This window comes from Lithobates pipiens, unplaced genomic scaffold (assembly GCF_037356315.1).
Source record: "Lithobates pipiens isolate NorthernLeopardFrog02 unplaced genomic scaffold, aLitPip1_a1.2 Scaffold_16, whole genome shotgun sequence".
In the NCBI taxonomy this organism is placed as follows: domain Eukaryota; kingdom Metazoa; phylum Chordata; class Amphibia; order Anura; family Ranidae; genus Lithobates; species Lithobates pipiens.
In genome coordinates this window covers 149,847,124-149,867,600 of record NW_027507748.1, presented here as the reverse complement: position 1 = coordinate 149,867,600, position 20,477 = coordinate 149,847,124, and the positions used below count along the sequence as shown (strand labels likewise).

The 20,477-nt window shown below is 43.1% G+C and overlaps 1 protein-coding gene across 1 annotated transcript in view; it reads right to left on the bottom strand.

The window, feature by feature from the left end:
* The window catches only part of POM121 (POM121 transmembrane nucleoporin), a 43,985-nt gene that overhangs the window by 19,457 nt on the left and 4,051 nt on the right, over nucleotides 1-20,477 (bottom strand). Inside the window, exons 2-9 of the mRNA XM_077480608.1 lie at nucleotides 19,331-19,543; nucleotides 17,442-17,600; nucleotides 14,422-14,502; nucleotides 13,327-13,498; nucleotides 12,796-12,884; nucleotides 10,734-10,798; nucleotides 10,512-10,630; nucleotides 7,697-7,799 (exon numbers count right to left, since the gene is read on the bottom strand). Coding sequence (XP_077336734.1) covers nucleotides 7,697-7,799; nucleotides 10,512-10,630; nucleotides 10,734-10,798; nucleotides 12,796-12,884; nucleotides 13,327-13,498; nucleotides 14,422-14,502; nucleotides 17,442-17,600; nucleotides 19,331-19,543 — 1,001 coding nt within the window. The remainder of the gene's footprint in view (nucleotides 1-7,696; nucleotides 7,800-10,511; nucleotides 10,631-10,733; nucleotides 10,799-12,795; nucleotides 12,885-13,326; nucleotides 13,499-14,421; nucleotides 14,503-17,441; nucleotides 17,601-19,330; nucleotides 19,544-20,477) is intronic.

The window sequence follows — 20,477 nt, the reverse complement described above, 5'->3', positions numbered from 1 at the left end:
TCTTCCATAACCTCATTAATTTTTCTTCAGTCTGTTGCACCTGCGATTTCTTATGTACTAATTCAAGTGTCCGGATCTCTTCCAGCAGAGTGTCTAGTTTAGCGCCCAGAGCCCGTTTCCTTTGTGCTCCTAAAGAAATAAGGATTCCCCTAATATAGCATTTATCTGCTTCCCATCTACATAGTGGGGTTACATCCTCTGATTCATTTACTATAAAGAAGAGTTCCAATTCCTGGGCTGATTCTCGTACTCTGGTTCTCTCAGGAGTGTCCCAATCATCTTCCAGTTCCATTCTTGCGGGGTTCTCTCTCCCCATTCCATAACGCTATTAGTTGGCGCATGGTCTGACAGCGTAAAAGATCCTATGGACGCCTCTTTCACGCAGGACAATGCACTTTGGGATATGAAAATATAGTCTATTCTAGTATATGTCTTATGTTTAGCTGAGAAAAAAGTATAGTCTCTTTCTTGTGCATGGAGAATTCTCCATGTATCCATTAACTGCAGGTCCTGTAACATTTTCTTCGCTCTGCGCAATTTTACTGCAGATAGATGAGAGACTCCCTTTGAGACATCCAGGGCAGGGTCTAATGCTATATTCAGAATCCCTTCTTTATTTTGGTATATCAGATTCAAATATGTCTAAAGCGCCGCGACCTGGCCCTCGTTCGGTAAATACAAGTTAACTAATGTTACTTTTTGTTCTTGTAAAAAGGCATTTTACAATAAGAAGTCATCCTGCCTCAGTGATTATCTTACATTCTTTCCATGGTATTTGATTTGAAATCATAATTGATACTCTGTTTGCCTTTGTAGTCTGGGCAGCACTGTGATATACTGTAGTAAATCTCCCATTTCCTAATTTTGGGATTTTGTCCTAAGATGTGTCTCTTGTAGAAAAATAATTTGGGTCTTCAATCTCCCTAGTTCCGTTAACAATCTAGTCCGTTTTTCTGGGCTATTTAACCCCTTTACGTTATAGGAAGTCAATTTTATCCTAGTCATCCATCGCTTGGCTACAACCAAATCCCAAAGCCGAAAATCCAGATAGCAGGGAGGGGGGGGGGGGGGAGGAAAAAATAAAAATAAAATTTATCCCAGGGCCAGACAGACTAAAGGCCCTAGGTAATATAGAATCTAAGCGTCTGCCTGCCAATCGCCTAGTAGAAAGTTAGAAATTTAAGACGCCTCTAGCTTTCCTCCCCTAGAAGGAGAGGCATCTAACTTATGGAAAGTGAATAAGCAAGACAGCGATCTGAGCTCTGTTAGCAATCCATATGTACCCTTTATCCTAAATTTCCCCCTCTTTAACCTATCGCACAATCAGCCCTTTTCTAATGTATCGGATTTCTTAGCCATCATCTTTTCATTTTCATAACCCCTTTACATCCCCATCCCCTCTCTTTCTTCGTTCCTCTCCTACACCCATTGAGAAACACCTCCAAGCGGGTCCCTTTATTATTATATTGTTCAAATATTAATATTCTCTCTATATCTATACATCACCCATGTCTGACTACTCAGACAGATAGGGAGATGAATCCCACCATCAGGGCGCCTGAGGAGATCCCCATTTTCCCTAATCCCCACTTCCCCCACCCCCTCAATCCATACCAATTAGTGATTCCCTCATCTCTGTTATTCTCTTATCCTGGTGATAACATATTTATTAACCTTTTATTCCCCCTACGTGACCTTCTGATTGAGAGGGATTAACTCAACCAGAAAAAAAAAGAAAAAAAAAAAGTCCCCCCCTAAGCACCCAATCGTGTACTCTTCTAGTGTCCAATCTTACAACATCAAAAACAAATCTCCATCGAAAAAAAAAAGAAGAAGAATATATTATGGGGAATATCGATCTATCATCAATCCACAGTGCAATATATTGTTTATTCTTAATCCTTTAATATCTCCCCCACCCCTTAATCTTTATTAAACTATTAAACTGTATTTAATTATGTCACCTCTTAGTGTCTTCCTACATTTTACCCCTTCTTCCCTCCCCCATACAGGGATCCCTCCCCTCAGTCTTCGAGCTGCTATTCCAGTTCATGGAATATATTCTGTTCTCTTCTCCCTCCCCAGAGGTCCTCCCTCTGGAAAAAAAAAAATAAAAAAAAAAAAAAAAAGCTGAAATCTTCCCCTTGATGGTGCTCAACGCTAACCTCTGGTCTACACCTTGCTGAAGAAACAGCAGGATCCTGGATGCCACCCTTTCTCACACATGGAGATGTAGGCCTTCCAAGTACGATGGTATATCTTCCTGGAAGAAGATTTCAGCGCCCCCAGCATAGTTGGAATCACGAGTCCGACAGACTCCTGTTCAATACCTGGCTTTCAATAGCCAGGCCGTTAAAGCCAGTGATGGTAAAGCAGGGTGAAGAATTAGACCTTGAGATAGGTCCTCTCAACGGCAGTCGCCAGGGAGCATCTGGCCACCAGGTCTGCGTACCAGGCCCGCTGAGGCCAATCTGGGGCAACCAGGATTACTGGAATCCCCTCGGCTTCCACTCTGGGAAGCAGACGTGGCAACAGTTTCAGCAGAGGAAAGGCGTAGATCAGCTGGTACCGATCCCACGGAGCCACCAGCACGGCTGCCCACGGATCTCTTGTCCTCGACACGAATCTCAGCACCTTCCGATTGAGCCGGGAGGCCAATAGATCCACATCTGGTGTGCCCCATTTCAGGCACAGCCGTCTGAATATCTCTGGATGCAATGCCCATTCTCCTGGATCCAGCATCTGACGACTCAGATAGTCCGCCTGCCAATTTTCCACCTCCGGGATGTAAATGGCCAACAGGGCCGGAACGTGTCGCTCTGCCCACCAGAGTATGTGAGCAACCTGCCGAGCAGCAGCTGAACTTCTTGTTCCCTGGTGATTTATGTACGCCACAGCCGTGGCGTTGTCTAACTGTATCCTGGTCGGAAGCCCTCGAAGACACCCTGACCATGTGTGGAGGCACAGCCTGATGCCAGGCCAAAGGAAAGAGCCACAAATTGTTAATGGGTTTCCGACTGCCCAACGCAGAAACTTTTGATACCGAAGGCATATGGGTATGTGCAGGTACACATCCTGGATGTCCAAAGAGGCCAGGAAGTCCCCTTGATGGAGTGCAGCGACTACTGAGCGAACCGATTCCATTCTGAACCTCTGGCCTTTTACAAAGTGATAAAGGGCTTTCAAGTCCAAGATTGGACGTACCCCTTCCTACTTGGGAACCACAAACAGATGGGAGTAGAACCCCTGGAAACATTCCAATTCCGGAACTGGTACAATCACCCCCTGATTCAGCAAGTCCCTCACAGCAAACAGAGGACACGGATATGCTGGAGGGGAAGAATCCGTTTGGCGGCCAAGAGAGAAACGCCATCTTGTAGCCTGTAGAAATCAGGTCGTAGACCCATTGGTCGGAAAACCGGGGAGGTCCAACGGGCTGCAAACTCCCGAAGGCGACCCCCCCACCCGAGATGTGGGTGGGGGCAGACCTTCATGGGTTGCACTTTTGTTCGCAGGCTTGCGGTTCCAGGGATGCTTCTGACCGTCCGTGGGCATCCCGTCGGGCTGGGGTCATTTTGCCAAAGCACTGGGTGGACGAAAAAGCCGATTGTGAGCGGAAAAGGAGGGCCCTTGCCCACGGCGTGGCTCCTTAGCCTTCCTGGCCTGTGGGGAGTAGTGTACTCTTACCACCCACGGCATTTTTAAATAGTGTCATCCAACGAGGCCCCAAGGAGCCGGTCGCCAAGGAAAGGAAGATCTGTCAGGGCTTTCTTGGATGCCTGGTCAGCGGACCAGCATTTCAGCCAAATAAGGCAGCTCAGCACTATAGCTGACACTGAGGCCCTGGATAACAGAGGGAGAGTATCCAGGCCAGGGCCGCGTCACAAATGTACTTAAGGCCTTGCACTAGTTGGTCTGCTAACTCCATGCAGACAGGGGAGGCATGCTGCTCTCCCAATTCACGGTGCAGAAGTTTTGCCCACTCAGTCAGTGTCTGCGACACCAGTGTGGATGCCAGTACAGGTCGCACAGCTGACCCCACAACCGTTAACAAGGAAGGAGCCACTGCTTCGGCCTTCCTGTCCATGGGTTCCTTGAATGCAGGAGTCCCCTCAACCGGGATCGTGGTTACTTTATTTAACCTAGATACTGGGAGGTCCACGACCGGAGGAGCCAACCACTTTTTGAGAAGGCTTTCCTCAAATGGGTAGCGCACCGCCAAGTTTTTGAGGACCGAAAATGTCCGTTGCAGGCGACCCCATTCCCTGTAGATGAACTTGTGAAAATAAGTCAAATACGGGAACACCTTAGGTGAACGTGCTGGCTTGCGGGACCCAAAAGGGACCAGTACATCAGCAGAGGAATCCGCTGGCTCCTGAATCTTCAGGGTATCACACACAGCTGTGATAAGTGCTGCAACAAGCTCCTTGTCGCGCCCGGATGGGGAATCATCCTCTGTCCTGGTCAGCCACGTCTGATAGGTCATAGCAGGGGTCTCCAGCCGCAGCAGGGCCTGAGTCTGCATCAGAGCTTAACCCAGAGAGGGGGGGGGGGGGGCAGGGGCCTCTTACGTGCACCTTTCCTGCCACGTGCCGACTCTTACCAACATAGGAGTCCAGGAACGCTGTCAGGGTGGCCATGCGCATCGCACTAACCGCAGGTGACCCGCTTGCTATAGCCTGGATTTCGGGGGAAGAAACCATGCTGACCCTATCCTGTCTGCCACCTGCAAGGGGACTTAGGACAGTGAAGGTCCCACCCTCCTGCTGCCGCGTGGGGGGGGGGGGGGGGGTGCTTAGTGCTAGGCTCACTACCCTAAGGCGTTCTGTGAATGCCAACAGTGCCTGTAGTCCATAGGAGGTTCCCAGATGCAGAGAGGAGAAAAAAAAAAAAAAAAAAACTGTCAGCAGCAGCAGCTCAAACAGCAGTGCAACGGTCTGCAGAACAGCTTCAGCATTCCACACAGCCATCCAGTGTCCCTCACACACAGGGAATACAGGAAGTGACAAGAGAAAGCACATTGCAAGCTGTCAAGAGGCCAGTGGTGAAGAAAGCATTCTGGCTTTCACAAAATGGCTGCCAATGTAATCCATAGGAATCCCAGGGAAAATGGCTGCTGAAGCTCCTCAGGGGAATCTATAGCTTTCGCAAATCCAAGATGACTGCCGGAAAGGCGGCATGAGATGAAAAAGCAAAAAATAAAATTAACTGCCTGCTGACACACAAACATCCTCCACAAAAACTGCTTTTGGACCCCCAGACCTGGACCAGGACTGAACAGCAACTGCACAGAGCCCCACAGGTGAGAAACAGCGACACACACACCCCGCAGTGCATGATCTGTCTATCACAGTTCCCCGAACGAGGGGGGGAGGGGCTGTATGCGACGGCCCACGACGGGGGAACACAGCTATTAAAATTAAAGCTGTGATGTTCCCGGCGCTCTATTGATCCAGACGGCGGAGGCGGCTTTCCTGCGCTATACACCTCCCGTGATGGGCGGCACCAGGAGCGGGGGGCGGAGCTCTGCCCCGCCCCATTTTCGGCTAAATTTTCGGCCGATATTTCGGTGCATCCCTAGTAATAAGATAAACAATGTTATTCAATTTACCTATTAGTGGTCTTAATGTTATGGCTGATCAGTGCATATTACAATATAAATGGCTTAAACTAAACCTGCATTAACACAAGGCAAAACCGTAGTTAGTTTAGTGTCGCCTTAACCCCTCCATGACAGCCAAAATTGCTGACCTCCTAAAAAGCAAGTTTTAGCCTTGCATGGCATTGTAATCCAAAATTCAGAGAAACTATATAGCCAGTAAAAGCGGAACCCCCTCCCTACATGTCAAAATATTGAAAATTATGGCATCAACAGGGTAGCCAGGCAACTACAATACGTAAGCAGCAACTGACGTGACCTGGAAATAAGACCCCTTTCACACTGAGGGCATTTTGCAGGCGCTATAGTGTTAAAAATAGCACCTGCAATCCACCCTCAAATAGCTGCTCCATTGTGAAAGCCCGAGGGCTTTCACAATTTTCTTGAGGTCCTATCAGCGCACCACTGCAGTGTGAAAGTGCAAGGGCTTTCACACTGGAGTGGTGCGCTGGCAGGGCCTCAAGAAAAGTCCTGCCAGCAGCTTATTTGGAGCTGTGAGTTTACCGCTCCTCCACATTGAAAAAGCGACGGGGCAGTGCAGCTGTACCGCCAGCAAAATGCCGATATTGCAGGCGTTCAACTCTCAGCCGCTAGGGGGGGGGGGGGGTTAAAAGCACCCCACTAGCGGCGGAAATGCGCTGCAAAGCCAACGGTAAAACCCTGCTAAAAATATCAGCGTTTTACCATTGAAGCTGTGGGTCGGTGCAGTGTGAAAGGGGTCTAAGAAATGGAAAACAAAGTTCAGCATAACAGCCAATCAACTGGTATTTTCAGACATGAGTAGCCCACACTAGGTGTTAAACGATCAGTGCATCATGATTCTGCCCTTACCGATTACAACATTGATGCAGTATCCAGCGTAATAGAATATGCATGACGTTATTCAGGCTCCTCCCCTTCCACCACACAGCAGCGTCTTTGCTGGTGAAAAGCCAGCAAAGTGGCTGGCTGCGACTGGTGCTGTTCCATCATTTGATGATGTAGCCTCAGCATGCTGCCCCCACCCACGCTCTCCCCTTCCTCGGGATTTGGACCCGTGGACAGGGATACCGTCATCTCCCCGATGGGTGGGCAGAGCTGCAAGAGACAGATTACTGTAACCGTCATCACATCCTTGGGACAAGACAGAGTCGGCTTCAGGAAATGAGTGAGGGGAGGGGGGATGGTAGGGGTGCTCCGGAGGGGAGAGATCAGCCTGTCACGTTTGATATGTTTACCTTGTGCCTAACACATTGGAGGCTGAAAAAAATATAAAAAAAAAATTCACCAATGCTAAACTGCAGGATCATACAATGAGCTGAATAGACAATTGATGTAAACTGAACAGCAACTGGAAAAAGTGACATGCAAAAAACCTCCTGTGATAACATAGGTTCTTTAATCATTCCCATTACATCTAAAAACATGTACTAGTCATCTTGTCCAGTCCCTTCATGTTTTTTTTTTTTTTTTTTTTTAATCAAATAAACTTGTTTTTTCTTTATTACTGCCACTGATGGATTGACTTCATTCTGGTCTTAACCTATTGAGCACTGACTCACATTGGGGGGTGCACACTTTGTTCAATTTTTTCCTGAGATTCCTTCCCCCCATCATCTCCCCTCTGGAAACATCCACTGATCTGCAAGTAGTACATTTCTTGCACTGTTGACCTGTTTACTAGCTGCCAAAAGACAATGATACTAAAGGGAGAAAATGTATACATATACACATATACACACATACACACATACATATTCTTTTGTCCGCAGTGTGATTATCTCTAGTATTTTTTTTGGGGGGGGGGGGGGCTGTGTCCATGCAGGGAGGTTTATTTTTTTTAAAAACAGGATGAGAGTTCTCCGGACTGCTTGATTTTTATGGGCGCAGTGAGCGTGATGAATCGAAGCTATGATAATCTTAATCGAAAGGCCAGCGAAGATGCACACCTCTAGTGCCCACACACACACACACACACATATCTTGTCAAAAGGTTTAAGCTATCTGAATAAGAGACTTTACCAGGTAAAACTTTATGACTCATAACCAAGTCCTTACCAGATGCATCTTCCAGTGCCTTGTTCAACCTTTGTAGAGAAGCCTTCTTTTCAGAGTCAAAGTCTTTTGATGTGACACTGTATCCAACCAGAGGTGGAGGAGGCTATGAGAAAGGCCACAGAATTAGTGCACACTTTAAGACCATGCTGGCCAAACAGCCTGTAATTGCTCAGTGCAAAGCCCATTGTGCACTATACTAAAATCACGTCTGGAGCACAGCATGCTGCACCCAGACTGCCAACAGCTCTGGTGGGCATTGGTGCCAAAAATCTCCAGGACTTGAGATCATGCTACAGAGTATGCAATAAGTGCAGATTAACATAATTCGTTAAAGGGGACCTGCTGCAACAAGACCAGACAAAGCTGCTTCTGTTCTGCAACAGATCACTACAGTAGTGATCCATTCAAACACAAAGCAGTCAGCAAAACGCAACACACCTTGCCTTTAACTTCATGAGCATCAGACACATGTGCAAGACAGCCCGACAGTCACAATATTAGCGATTGCACATTTGAAGAAGTCGCCACTATGAATCTTTATCCATGCAAAGCTGGCTTGATCTTTCATTTGTACAGATTACTTTACTTTCATGTATCGCAAAGAGCACTTTTGAAAACCACGGCAGTTTGTAAAAAAAAAAAAAAAAAAAAAAAAAAAAAAAAAAAACACGAACACTTATTTCTAACTTAAAGTGGTTCTAAAGGCATAACTTATCCTTGCATATAGGTAGCAGGCCCACCCAGATACTTGCCCCAGGTTCTCACTCAATCCACAGGCAAGCAGAGAGAGGGCAAGTACAAGTTTGTTATGCCTTTAAAACCACTTAAATACTATCCAAATAGCAACAGTTACATAAAGTAAAGCAGTCCATACACTAGTAGATTTTTGAACATCCATATGAAAATTCTCAAATTTATTCTGATCACATTTGTTTTTAGAATTGACTTTACCAAAAAAGGAAACCACATTCACCGTTAGAAAAAAATAAAAATAAAAACACCCTAAATATAATGCAACTTTAAAGTCGCAAAGATTGCACGCAAGTAACAACAAGCTGTGAAAAATAAGTGATATCAAAAATAAAAGGAATCACATAGTCTCTGAAATTTAAGACAGATGGAACCATAAATATAGCACTAGGATATAAATTCTTACAGGTAGAACACCTGTCTGTCTTTGAAAGGACATATGTAAAAAATACTGACACTAATCGTGTCAAAGCGGAAAATACAAACAAACAAATTGCCTATGTTTGGAGGGGGGGGAAGAAAAAAAAAAAAAAAGTCTGTAGCAAATACAGTTCTTAAAAATAACAATGCGATTTTATCCGAATCTCAGCATAGCACATCTACCAGACACGTTTCATCTTCATAGACTTCTGCTGGGGTATCATCCATAAAGACAAAACGTGTCGGATAGATATGCTAGTTGCGCCATTGGTTTAAACTGCGCTATCCATTTTATTTGTTCGATTGAACACTATTTTACCGTTTCTTGGGATGTTGGCAGGTACATTCTGCCAATAAATTCTCAGTCATTGGTTGGAGTTATACTATGTGGAGGCTTTTTTCTTCCTTTCCATTATTCCGGAAAATTGGTATTGATACTAGGTCTGTTGAGGCGTTTAGCGGTCCCAGTTGGACAGATGAGAATCTAGCATCTACTGAAGAGACCACCTACACTTTTTTTGGTGTTACAAGTCTGCTTGACTCACGGCCAATGGTTTGTGAGTCCAACATTTCTGGTAAGAGTACCCTATTCTTGTTTCATTGCATGAAGATATCCTCCAGAATGCTGGCTCCATTTTAGAAGTAAGAAGCTATGCAGAGATTTGGATAAAATAACATAGCTATACTTACCTTTAAGAACTGTATTTGCTACGGACCTTATATGCCCTTGATGCATTTTTGTTTATTTTTCAAACAAGCAATTTTTGGTATTTTCCACATTGACACTATTAGTGTCGGTATTTTTACATATGTCCTTTCAAAGACGGGTGTTCTACCTGTAAGAATTAAATATCCTAGTGCTATATTTATGGTTCCATCTCTGTCTTACATTTCAGAGTCTATGCGATTCCTTTTATTTTTGATATCACTTTTTATTCACAGCTTTTTGCATTTTCTTCATTGGGTATTATTGCTTACATGCCATCTTTGTGACCTTAAAAGTTGCATTCTATTATAGTTTAGGCTTTACCTATATAAATATTTTTTTTGTAGTTGTAATTTTTGATTGGGAAATAATAATTGACGCGTTATATTCACTCATAAATTAGGAGTGTTATATTATCTAAAACACGTCGCTTTCAGATTTATGTTCTGTAATGCGTTGGCAAATTTAGACACATTAGCACTGCACTTTTATACACATTTTGATATACAGTTAGTCTGTTGTGTTGGCTGCTCACGTTTGAGGTTGGAGCAGTATCACCACTATATATTTTTGATAGCACACCAAGTATTTTATAAAAAAATAAAAAATAAAAACCAAGCAATGTAAAAACAGATTTAGCACGATCTTGAGGCCAGTCAAGTGACTCTCAGGCAGTTTCCAGGGCTACTGCAGGAGGGGCCGAGTGGCCATGTGATCTCCCAGGCTGACATCAGAAGGAGATCTTGGCTCCTCCTGCAGAAGCCATACATCAGATGTATACAGCAGCCGTGAGAGTCATGTGACCCATCGTATTAAATAGACATTTACAACGCTTGTTTTTATAAAAATAAATAGAGTGCTACATCGGGCTCGAATAGAGAGGCTGGCAGTGATTTGCCAGTGTGGGTTCAACTCCCCCCCCAAAAAAAGTATATTTACCAGTGGGTACTGATCACTACGTCCAGAGTAGACCAGCAACACTTTTTTTCTTCGGGCTCCACCACTCCCGTTTTCACTGGAGGAGTTTACAAAAGAGTTGGAAGGAGGAGTGTCACCAACTGCAAAGAGGGCCCAAATAAAGAGATTAGTCTTTCACACGGGCCCAAATTGGATAGGGATAAACATAATGGAACATTTACAACAAATGTCCACTTGACTTACATCTTCCAGTCTGGTCTTTGTTTTGTTGCGCAGCCGTCAATGGACTATTTTCACGTGATTCTTCTCTGTGAGACAAGTTTAAGAGAGTCATTAAAATTTGGCTGGGTGAAGTGCAATGTTCATAGTTGTATCCAACAGAAAAGTACACTTTCACTAACCTAACCACTCATTAGCATGTCATTACCCCATCTTTTACCAATCTTTCCTGAAGAACAGATGAATCCACAAAATACAGAGAGATATTATATGCCATGTTTTTATGCCAACTATATGTTTTATTAACTTAAGGATCACCTGTAATATGTGATTTGTATTAGTGGTTAATTGTCATTGCTGTATGTTTATCGGCTGAATATATTGGTTTTCTTGGTGTACTCATTACCCTCATGTAACTTATCACTGATTTCCAATAAACGTAAACATTTTTCACTTGCCTGCTTTATTTAAAGTCCCAACCCCCAGTCCTCCTGTTTGTTTCAATTAGATAGGGATGGAGGCAATTGACCTTACCCGGTCACCGCCTCATTTAAAGACCCGTTTTATTTTTTCTTCCAACAGAAAAGTATGGTGTATACAACTCATGAGTATGCAAAAATACATTTGGTCCATTACACAAACAGAGGAGAGCAATCTCCAAAGTCATCATTTAGCAAAAAAAATAAAAATAAATGAACTGTCACTTATTCCATGTTCATAAATTGAAAGAATCTACATTTCTTTACAAAAGAAAATTAAGAATTGTAGACAACTTGCCATTCAGACATAGAAAGATGTGGGCCCTACTCTTCTATAAAGGCATTTTATCTTTTTAGCTTGCACATGATTGAATCAGCAGAGCTTCCCCTCATTTCAGATCTAAATCGACTGCACTGCCAAGTGCACTTTTAGTGCAAAGTGAATTTGCCTTTCGTAAATAACCCCCAATGTTCAATATATTGAGAGGACTGTCAGAAACAGCAGACCTAATAAAGAGGGTCAGAGCATGTAGACCTGCTACATTTTTGGCAAAGGCCAATATGAAACTGGCATGTTACATGAAGATAGTATAAATCAATGGCATTTCCCTTATCAATGTTCCTACTACAAACAGCCAAGGTCCACATACCAAGGGGCTGCATGCAGCACTCAGGCCACATGTTTGGTACCAGGTGCATAGACACCGCTTTTTATGTGTAGCCCACTGCAACATAAAGTCACACCTACAAACTAAAAAAAAAAAAAAAATAAAAAAAAATAAAGAAATAAAAAAATAGTGAAATCTAAAAACCATGCACATTTCACAGTAGCACATTAATGTGTGCAATTCATGTGAAAAATCATAACCAAAATATTCTTACTACACAAAAGTAGTAGTAAGAAAAAAAATAAAAAATAAAGATAAATCCAAGACCATGTAATGAACAGGTGCAGTTAGCCAAAACGCCACAAGACTCCAAACTGATCCATTTAACTCCCTTAGGCTCAGGGTCACATCTAGGCATGGCTATGTTACAGGCTTTTGTAGTGTTTTTGTACAGGCATTTTTTGAAGTTCAAAAAGGTCACCAATGTAAAAAGAATTTAAAAAATGCCTGTAAATCTGCCAAAAAAAAAAAAAAGCTTGTACTTTGAGCAACGGGTGTTTTACTTTAATCAACAGAATGCTCAGACGTGAACAGGGGCCATTGAAATGAATGGCATTTGTCTTCATGAGCATTTTTTTTTTTTTAAACACTGATGCTAAAGCCCCATACACACACACAATCAGAAATTCTGCCAGCAAAAGTCGGATGTGAGCACATCAATTTTGTTTGGGTACAATGTCACACGACCACACAAGTGTCAGTTAAAGTGACGCAGTGCCGAATCGCAAAAAGTGCTCTGGTCAGGAAAGGGGTAAATTCTTCTGGGGCTGAAGTGGTTAATACGCTACTGAAACGTGCACTTTGGATTGTATTCTACTTTTTGTTTGAGTTTATTGAAAGTAGTAGCAAGGGACGATTAATTGGTTTATTTACTCAGGAACACAATTTTATTTTCAGGCCTACAAACTGGGAAAAAAATAAATACACCACACACACTACCTTGCTTTTTTGGCTGAAAGATCTGGAGTCTGGCTCCTGGATGAGGGTGAACTTGAAACTGCAGATACATTTTGTGTTCGCTTTCTTTTCTACAAAAAGAAAATTACACATTTATAGTTAAAAATAGTTTACACAAAGTTTCCCCAAGCCTGTTCCCAAACAGTGCATATGCAGATCTTTAGCAATCAGATTTTTCAACATAAAGCCTCAACATACACAAGCACAGAGTGCTTCTTATTGTGATGCCCTTCTACTTTACTGCCATGCATCCTCCGAGGGGCAAAGGTTTCACTCCAGAGGTCTGATGTTTTCCTTAGTAAACATTTGGAGAAATTTGTGCAGCTCTACATCAGTGCCGAGGTTTCTCAGCCAAAGCCGACTAGAAGGCAATTTCCCACCTAGATGGTCCCTAGTAGTGCCCCAAGGTTTCTGGTTAGACGAAAAAAAAAAAAAAAAAAGGCTTGCAGACACTTGGTTAGAAAACCTTGTCCAATGCCAACCGATATTAACCTAGTATAGAAGCTTTAATACCTGCAGGATGACTTTGCTAGAACTGTAGGAGCTGCTGATTGCATTGTGAGAAGACATTGCAATTCCATTAATTGCAGAACTACTCAATGAACCGATCGATGAGGTACGGGACCTTTTGTTGACAGTGTCTTCCAGAACATGTGAATTGAATCCTCTTTTTAAACTGTCGGGCCTGATAAAAGCACAAAAACAAACATCCAGTTATAGGTTATCAGATACTGAACCAATCAAAATAGAACACAAATAGAATAGTCTATTTCAACATGTACTGTATGTTGGCTTTGACACCTTTAAGTTTTTTTTTGTTTTTGTTTTTAAGACCAGTTTCTTCCTCAGCACTCAGTCATTTGAATTAAATGCCACAATGTCAGATTTTAAACCATGCATTTGAGTTGGATATTTGACTCGATACTGCCTTGATGCTGAGCAGGAGGATGTAACAAACCACACCTCATAGTGCACGAGTACATAGCATTTTCAGAATATAAAAAAAAATAAAAAAAATAAGTTTTATGCAAGGCAAATAGCCATTGTAGCAGAATAAAAACATTAATGCCATCAGCTATAATTAACCCTTCAGAAACCTGATCAATTTGGTTTGAGGGCATTGGAAGGAAGCAACACGTTAAAGTGCACCTGTACCTAGACTGTTTCAACAAGACCTCACTGATTCTACTGTGAAGCAATTCACTAGCAAAAACCTTAAAGGATAAAAAGGTCATCTTCAGAAACTTTCTGGGAAAAATAAAAAATAAAAATAAAAAAACCACCACACACCACACGTGCAATGCAGGGTTCTTGTTTTTTTTTTAAACAAAGTGAGCAGGGGCTGCGTGGGGTGGAGGCTGGTGCATCTAACACGTTGCCCCCCATGTTCGGGGTGTAACATGTTACAAGAGGTGAACCTATCCTTTAAAGATCAGATTCTAAAATTAGGTTTCAATTTCCAACTTTCTTAGCAACACCTGCTGTGTGTTTACAATAGAAGGCTGATAGGCTGCCAGTATTCAGTGCTCCAGAACCTAGTAGATGGATTTCTACACCATGACATATGGTTTGTCTAATAACACAGAAGGTCTTCTCCTCCCCACTTACTTTGAGACACATGAAGGCAAAGTTCCATTCGGTAAAGGATACTCCAATGAGGAGTCTGGACTTCCACTGCTGGCTTGCCTCCTAAATAGTGTGGGGAGGGGGGGGGGGGGGGGGGGGAAGAAAAATAAAATAAAATTTATATACAGACAAGCAAAATTTTTAAATTAAGAAACATTGTTTCTTGACAACAAAATACCAAACTTAAATGACACCTTAAGCTAAAGTGCTTATTGGTGTTTTGCTATAAATTGTTGAATCATTGTGCCTCAACGGTGAAGGAGATATTTGTGTTCCACTTGTGACAAAGCATCACAATGGGCCTGCATGCGCTTTTATATTCAGATACATCAGAGCTTGCAAAATTCAGAAATGTTGGTACTGATATAGTATATCAAAAAGCAGCCAGGCATAAGGTTCTCTTAACCATGTCCAATCAGAGCCAGTCACATGTAAATGGTAACTGGCTCACCTCACTGACCATGTGAGGAGAGCTGAGCAGCGGCATCCCAGCGCAGGGGGGGCATCTAGGAATGTAATCAGGGCACTGATCAGTGCCCCGATTACAAAAGTGTCGACAATCAGTGCCCACCAGCGATGCCAATCAGTGCCACCTCATCAGTGAAGATGAAAAATTACTGACAGAAACACAAGTTTTGGTCTTTTTTGTAAATAAAAAAAAATCCAGTAGTGATTAAATACCACTCAAAGAAAGCTCCATTTGTGTGAAGAAAACAAGCAAATTTTTTTTTTGGTGCAGAAAAACGGCTTGGGCAGGAAGGGGGTGCAAGTGCCCTGTAGGCAAGTGGTTAAACACAAAAGTGAAAGATTTGCAAGAAAATAAATAAATGGTACACCAATCAGCCATAACGTGATTACTGACAAGTTAGTGGGGGGGGGGGGGAAGAAAAATAAAATAAAATTTATATACAGACAAGCAAAATTTTTAAATTAAGAAACATTGTTTCTTGACAACAAAATACCAAACTTAAATGACACCTTAAGCTAAAGTGCTTATTGGTGTTTTGCTATAAATTGTTGAATCATTGTGCCTCAACGGTGAAGGAGATATTTGTGTTCCACTTGTGACAAAGCATCACAATGGGCCTGCATGCGCTTTTATATTCAGATACATCAGAGCTTGCAAAATTCAGAAATGTTGGTACTGATATAGTATATCAAAAAGCAGCCAGGCATAAGGTTCTCTTAACCATGTCCAATCAGAGCCAGTCACATGTAAATGGTAACTGGCTCACCTCACTGACCATGTGAGGAGAGCTGAGCAGCGGCATCCCAGCGCAGGGGGGGCATCTAGGAATGTAATCAGGGCACTGATCAGTGCCCCGATTACAAAAGTGTCGACAATCAGTGCCCACCAGCGATGCCAATCAGTGCCACCTCATCAGTGAAGATGAAAAATTACTGACAGAAACACAAGTTTTGGTCTTTTTTGTAAATAAAAAAAAATCCAGTAGTGATTAAATACCACTCAAAGAAAGCTCCATTTGTGTGAAGAAAACAAGCAAATTTTTTTTTTGGTGCAGAAAAACGGCTTGGGCAGGAAGGGGGTGCAAGTGCCCTGTAGGCAAGTGGTTAAACACAAAAGTGAAAGATTTGCAAGAAAATAAATAAATGGTACACCAATCAGCCATAACGTGATTACTGACAAGTTAGTGGTTCTGCACCTAAAATAAATAAAAAAAAAATGTTAAAAGCCAGCAGCTACTAATCTTGCAGCTGCTGACTTAATAAAATCACTTACCTGTCCCAGGGTCCAGCGATGTCGGCGGCAGATGACGAGCGATCGCTCGTCTCGCTGCTGCCACCGCCATCCTCTGTCAGGGAATCAGGAAGTGAAGCATGGCGGCTTCACTGCCCGGTTCCCTACTGCGCATGCGCGAGTCGTGCTGTGCGTCTCTTCAGATCCCCCGCTGTGTCCTGGGAACTGTGTCTGCGGCGGTCTGCCCGGAAGTGGGTGCAGATACCTGGATTATCCAGGTAACTGCACCCCCTCCCACCTGAAAGGTGCTGATTGTGGCACCGGAGGCGGGAGGAGAATCAGATTAGCGGAACTTCCCCTTTTGGGTGAAGAATCGCTTTAAGTGACTATAACCCATTATCTTGTTACAACACCTAAAAGTTGAGGTTGACATGTTGAAAGCAGAAAAATGGATACTGCAGTTTGTTGTGCATGGGGTAGTGTAGCTGCAGACCAGTCAGGATGTCCCATGTCCACAGCCAAATAAGCCTACAGTGAGCATATAAGCACCAGAACTGGACCAAGGATCAATGGAAAAAAAAAGTGGCCTTGTCGGATGAATGGCTCTCTTTACATCATGTGGATAGTCGGGCCACATTGCTTACCTGGCATAAGGCAGCAGTATGGGAAGGCAAGCCAGCAGATACAATGTAATGCTTTGGGCATTGTTCTTCTGGGAAACCTTTGGTGTTGACATTGATGCGGATGTTACTTGACATGTACCACCTACCATTTTTGCTGCCCAAGTAGACCTCTTCATGGAAACCATATTCCCTAAAGGCAGTGGACTCAGCAGGAGAATGCGCCCTGCTGCATAGCAAAAATTGTTCAAGGGTTTAACCACTTCAGTCCTGGAAGAATTTACCCCCTTCCTGATCAGAGCTCTTTTTGCGATTCGGCACTGCGTCACTTCAACTGACAATTATGCAGTTGTGGCTCCCAAACAAGAAAACCTTCAGGAGGTTTAGTAGCATCCATGCCTCGAAGGGTCAGATGTTTTGTCAGCAGAAGGGATCTACTCAATATTAAGTGGGCGTTTTCATAAACCTATGGCTGATCGGTGTAGATTCCGTACACATTTTGCATGTATCCAATTTCCTACCAGCTAAAAACCTATTCATAACAGTAGCTTTCTGTCCAATATTTTGCAAAATGCTGACCTCCAGTTACCGCCAACGTTTGATTATTACACCAGACCTGGGAAAAAAAAAAAAAAAAAAAAAATAAATGTACCGCGAAGAGCTTTCATTTTTAATAGTCTTACCTTCTCTTGTTTTCTAATCCTCCAGTTGTATTGTGCTCATCTTTGTTCATCCGTTTCCTGCTTTCTCTGATGGCATTGAGTACAGTTTCTTTTGCACATGGATCTGGTACACACTGAACCAGTGGAGATGCTGGCCCTGGAGAGAGCAGGTTATCCAGGCTAGAGTGGAAGAAAAGCCAAGAAAATCAACGTCAAGTGAACAGGCTTCCTGTTCAAAGGGGATGACAGATTGAAATGGTGCATATGTTGGTCAATATTTCTGAAAAAGCTAGCATAGTATTGTACAACTGTATTTTGTAAATTTTCCAATATTACTAGGATTACATTTTCAAAATGGTTGCTTGTGAGAAACGTGCCCTTCCAAACAGAAGCACTTGGACATACTGCATAACCTGTGTGCATGGGCATCCTAACTAGTTTTTAGTCCTAGGTTTCTAGCTAGTCAAAGATCTAGATGTGAGCAATCTTGCCAATGTATAAAGAGTGTTTTATGCTCCATCTGCAACCATAAATGCACAATGTGGTGCATCATGCTGATATTTACAGCAAGGCCACCAGAATGTCGGTGACTGAAGACCACAAAGCTATGCTTTCAGTTCTGTATTTTCTAGTGTCATATTGATTAACCACATAAAATGTTATTGACTGATCCCTGTACCTGCCAGTTTAACATGTTTAAAATATAATTTTAGGCCAGAAGAGTAGTGAAAGCAGTGACTCTGGAGAATAAAATGGTATTTTAGTTACAATTGTTTATGTCCCTTAATATTTGCACAAAGGTGCAATATTTCAGTAAAAATGCACTAAAGTTAGATTTAATGCACAAAAATGCAATGCATTGCCAAAATAAAGAATTTGCCCAGTCAGGGAGCTGTACATAGTCTTCGGAAAACCTTCACAGCACTGTCTCAATACTCAAGAGCCCTCAGCCCCTGATACAAGCAGTGACCAGGTTTTGGAAGGTATGCAAATATCTAAGCGTCTTGACCTGTGGATGCCATCTGGAAGACTGAGCATTCCTAGCAGGCTGCATTTGCATGTAGACTACCCTAGGCAACACCTACATGTGATAGTGAGCTTCAATGATTGAAAAACTGAAATACAATAAAAAAGGGAGGGTCAGAGACAGTCGGGCTGAACGATGCAGGGCATCCTCCAGCCAGGAAATAAGTGGGCTCTACCAGACTTGCTGCAACATCTACTGCACACTGTAAAGCTGGCCATACATTATAAAATTTCCTTTAGATTGGCCTTCAACTATGTAGTGCAAGGCCTGCCTGATTGCATATAAAGTCAGAGTGTTTAGGTCTGACATATTATATGGTTTTGTTAAATCTAAAGAAATAGTGTACAAGTAAATTGTATAATATATGGCTAGCCTAAGAGGACCACAGTATGCAGTGAGAACAGAGCAGTCAATTTCAGTACAGGCAAGAAACCTATACATCTGTGTAGAAAAACAATCTCCTGTGCTTGAGAGTGGGCCCAGAGATAACTAGAGCCATGCTCTGAGGAAGAGGCTAGTCATCAAAATTAGTAAGTCTATTGGATCTTCGTTTGTTCTGTCACGCATTGTGATGCACTGTGGCCTGGATGGTGCTTTTTTTTGTGATGAGCTTTGATGCAATTGTCGCCATAATGGTTACAACTTTTTACAAAAAAAAAAAAAAAAAAAAAGCTATATTCTTAGGTTAAACGCACTAGGTCGGAGTGCCCTCTGTTTTGTGTTGCCTATACATCTGTGCAAGATTGACAGCAAGGCTGGAGTTTAGAGCTAAAATTATGTTATTTGCTCCTGACAGCAATGAACTAGGACAGCAAAAACCTCATTCTTATTCTACAGCTGCAATACTAAAAACACAATGGATGCTTATAGATATATTACTTACACCGGTGAACGAGAGCTTTTTGGGTCTGGTCGTGCAATTTTCACAGTAACAGGACTGCGTACCAGAGAAGACTTTGGTGAAAGCAAGCATTTTTTCTGATATCCATCAAAATACACAGTAGGAAGAGAACCAGGCATACTGTACTGCGGTTGATGGATTGGGTAACGTCTACGTGGGCTCAAAAAAGCCCGACTGGATAGCCCAGGTGTCTCTCTGCAGAGAGAAAAAAAAACAAAAAAACACCACACCATAAGAACTTGCAAACATACCAAAGCAGAGAATCAAATTATAGAATTACATTTTTACTTCTAAAAAGTCAAATACTTGACAATAGCAAAAGGATTACAGAGTCAAATATTAGTCTATGCTGTTGCATGCCAAAACGTAATTTGTTTTGACACGTTTGTTCCCTATTGTCACAGGTAAGACAGCCCCAGGTGACTAAAATATAATATTCTCTACAGATACAGCCAAGAGTGCTTTTGTTCACATGCAGCTATACAAAGTGTGATGCGCTTGGAAAACACAAGTTAAAGTGATTGCAAAGGCCAAATAATTTTCTCATTAAAGTAAAACAATGTTATACTTTGCTGCTCTGCGCAATGGTATTGCACTGAGTGTCCCCTTTAGGGCCGGTTCACACTGCGGGCGATGCGAGGCGACACGACTTGCCTCGCCGCGATCTGACAAGTCGCCCCCGTTCTGTACAATGGAACCGTTCTGAGAGGAGCGACTCGAGTCGCTCCGACTCAGAAAAAAGGTTCCTGTACTACTTCTGGGCGACTTGCATTGACTTCTATACAGAAGTCATTTGCAAATCGCCGCTGAGGTCGCGGCGAGGCAAGTCGGTGTCGCCTCGCATCGCCCGCAGTGTGAACCGGCCCTAACACCTCTTCTGGAGTCCCCCCACTGGCACTCTCCACTCCTTCCTGCAGATGCCCCATCAGTAAGCCTTGTTTTGAAGGGGGCAACCATGTGAGCGCACTTCTGATCCGTGCTGTGTGCGCCCAGACAAACAGCATCAGTAAGTCTTGGTCTTCCCCCCCCACATGGGTTTGACAGCATCAAGAGCCAATGGCTTCTGCTGTTGCCTGCTTTGAGACCGGGAGGGGAGGGGAGGGGGTTTGTGGACAGACTGGTGCAGCAG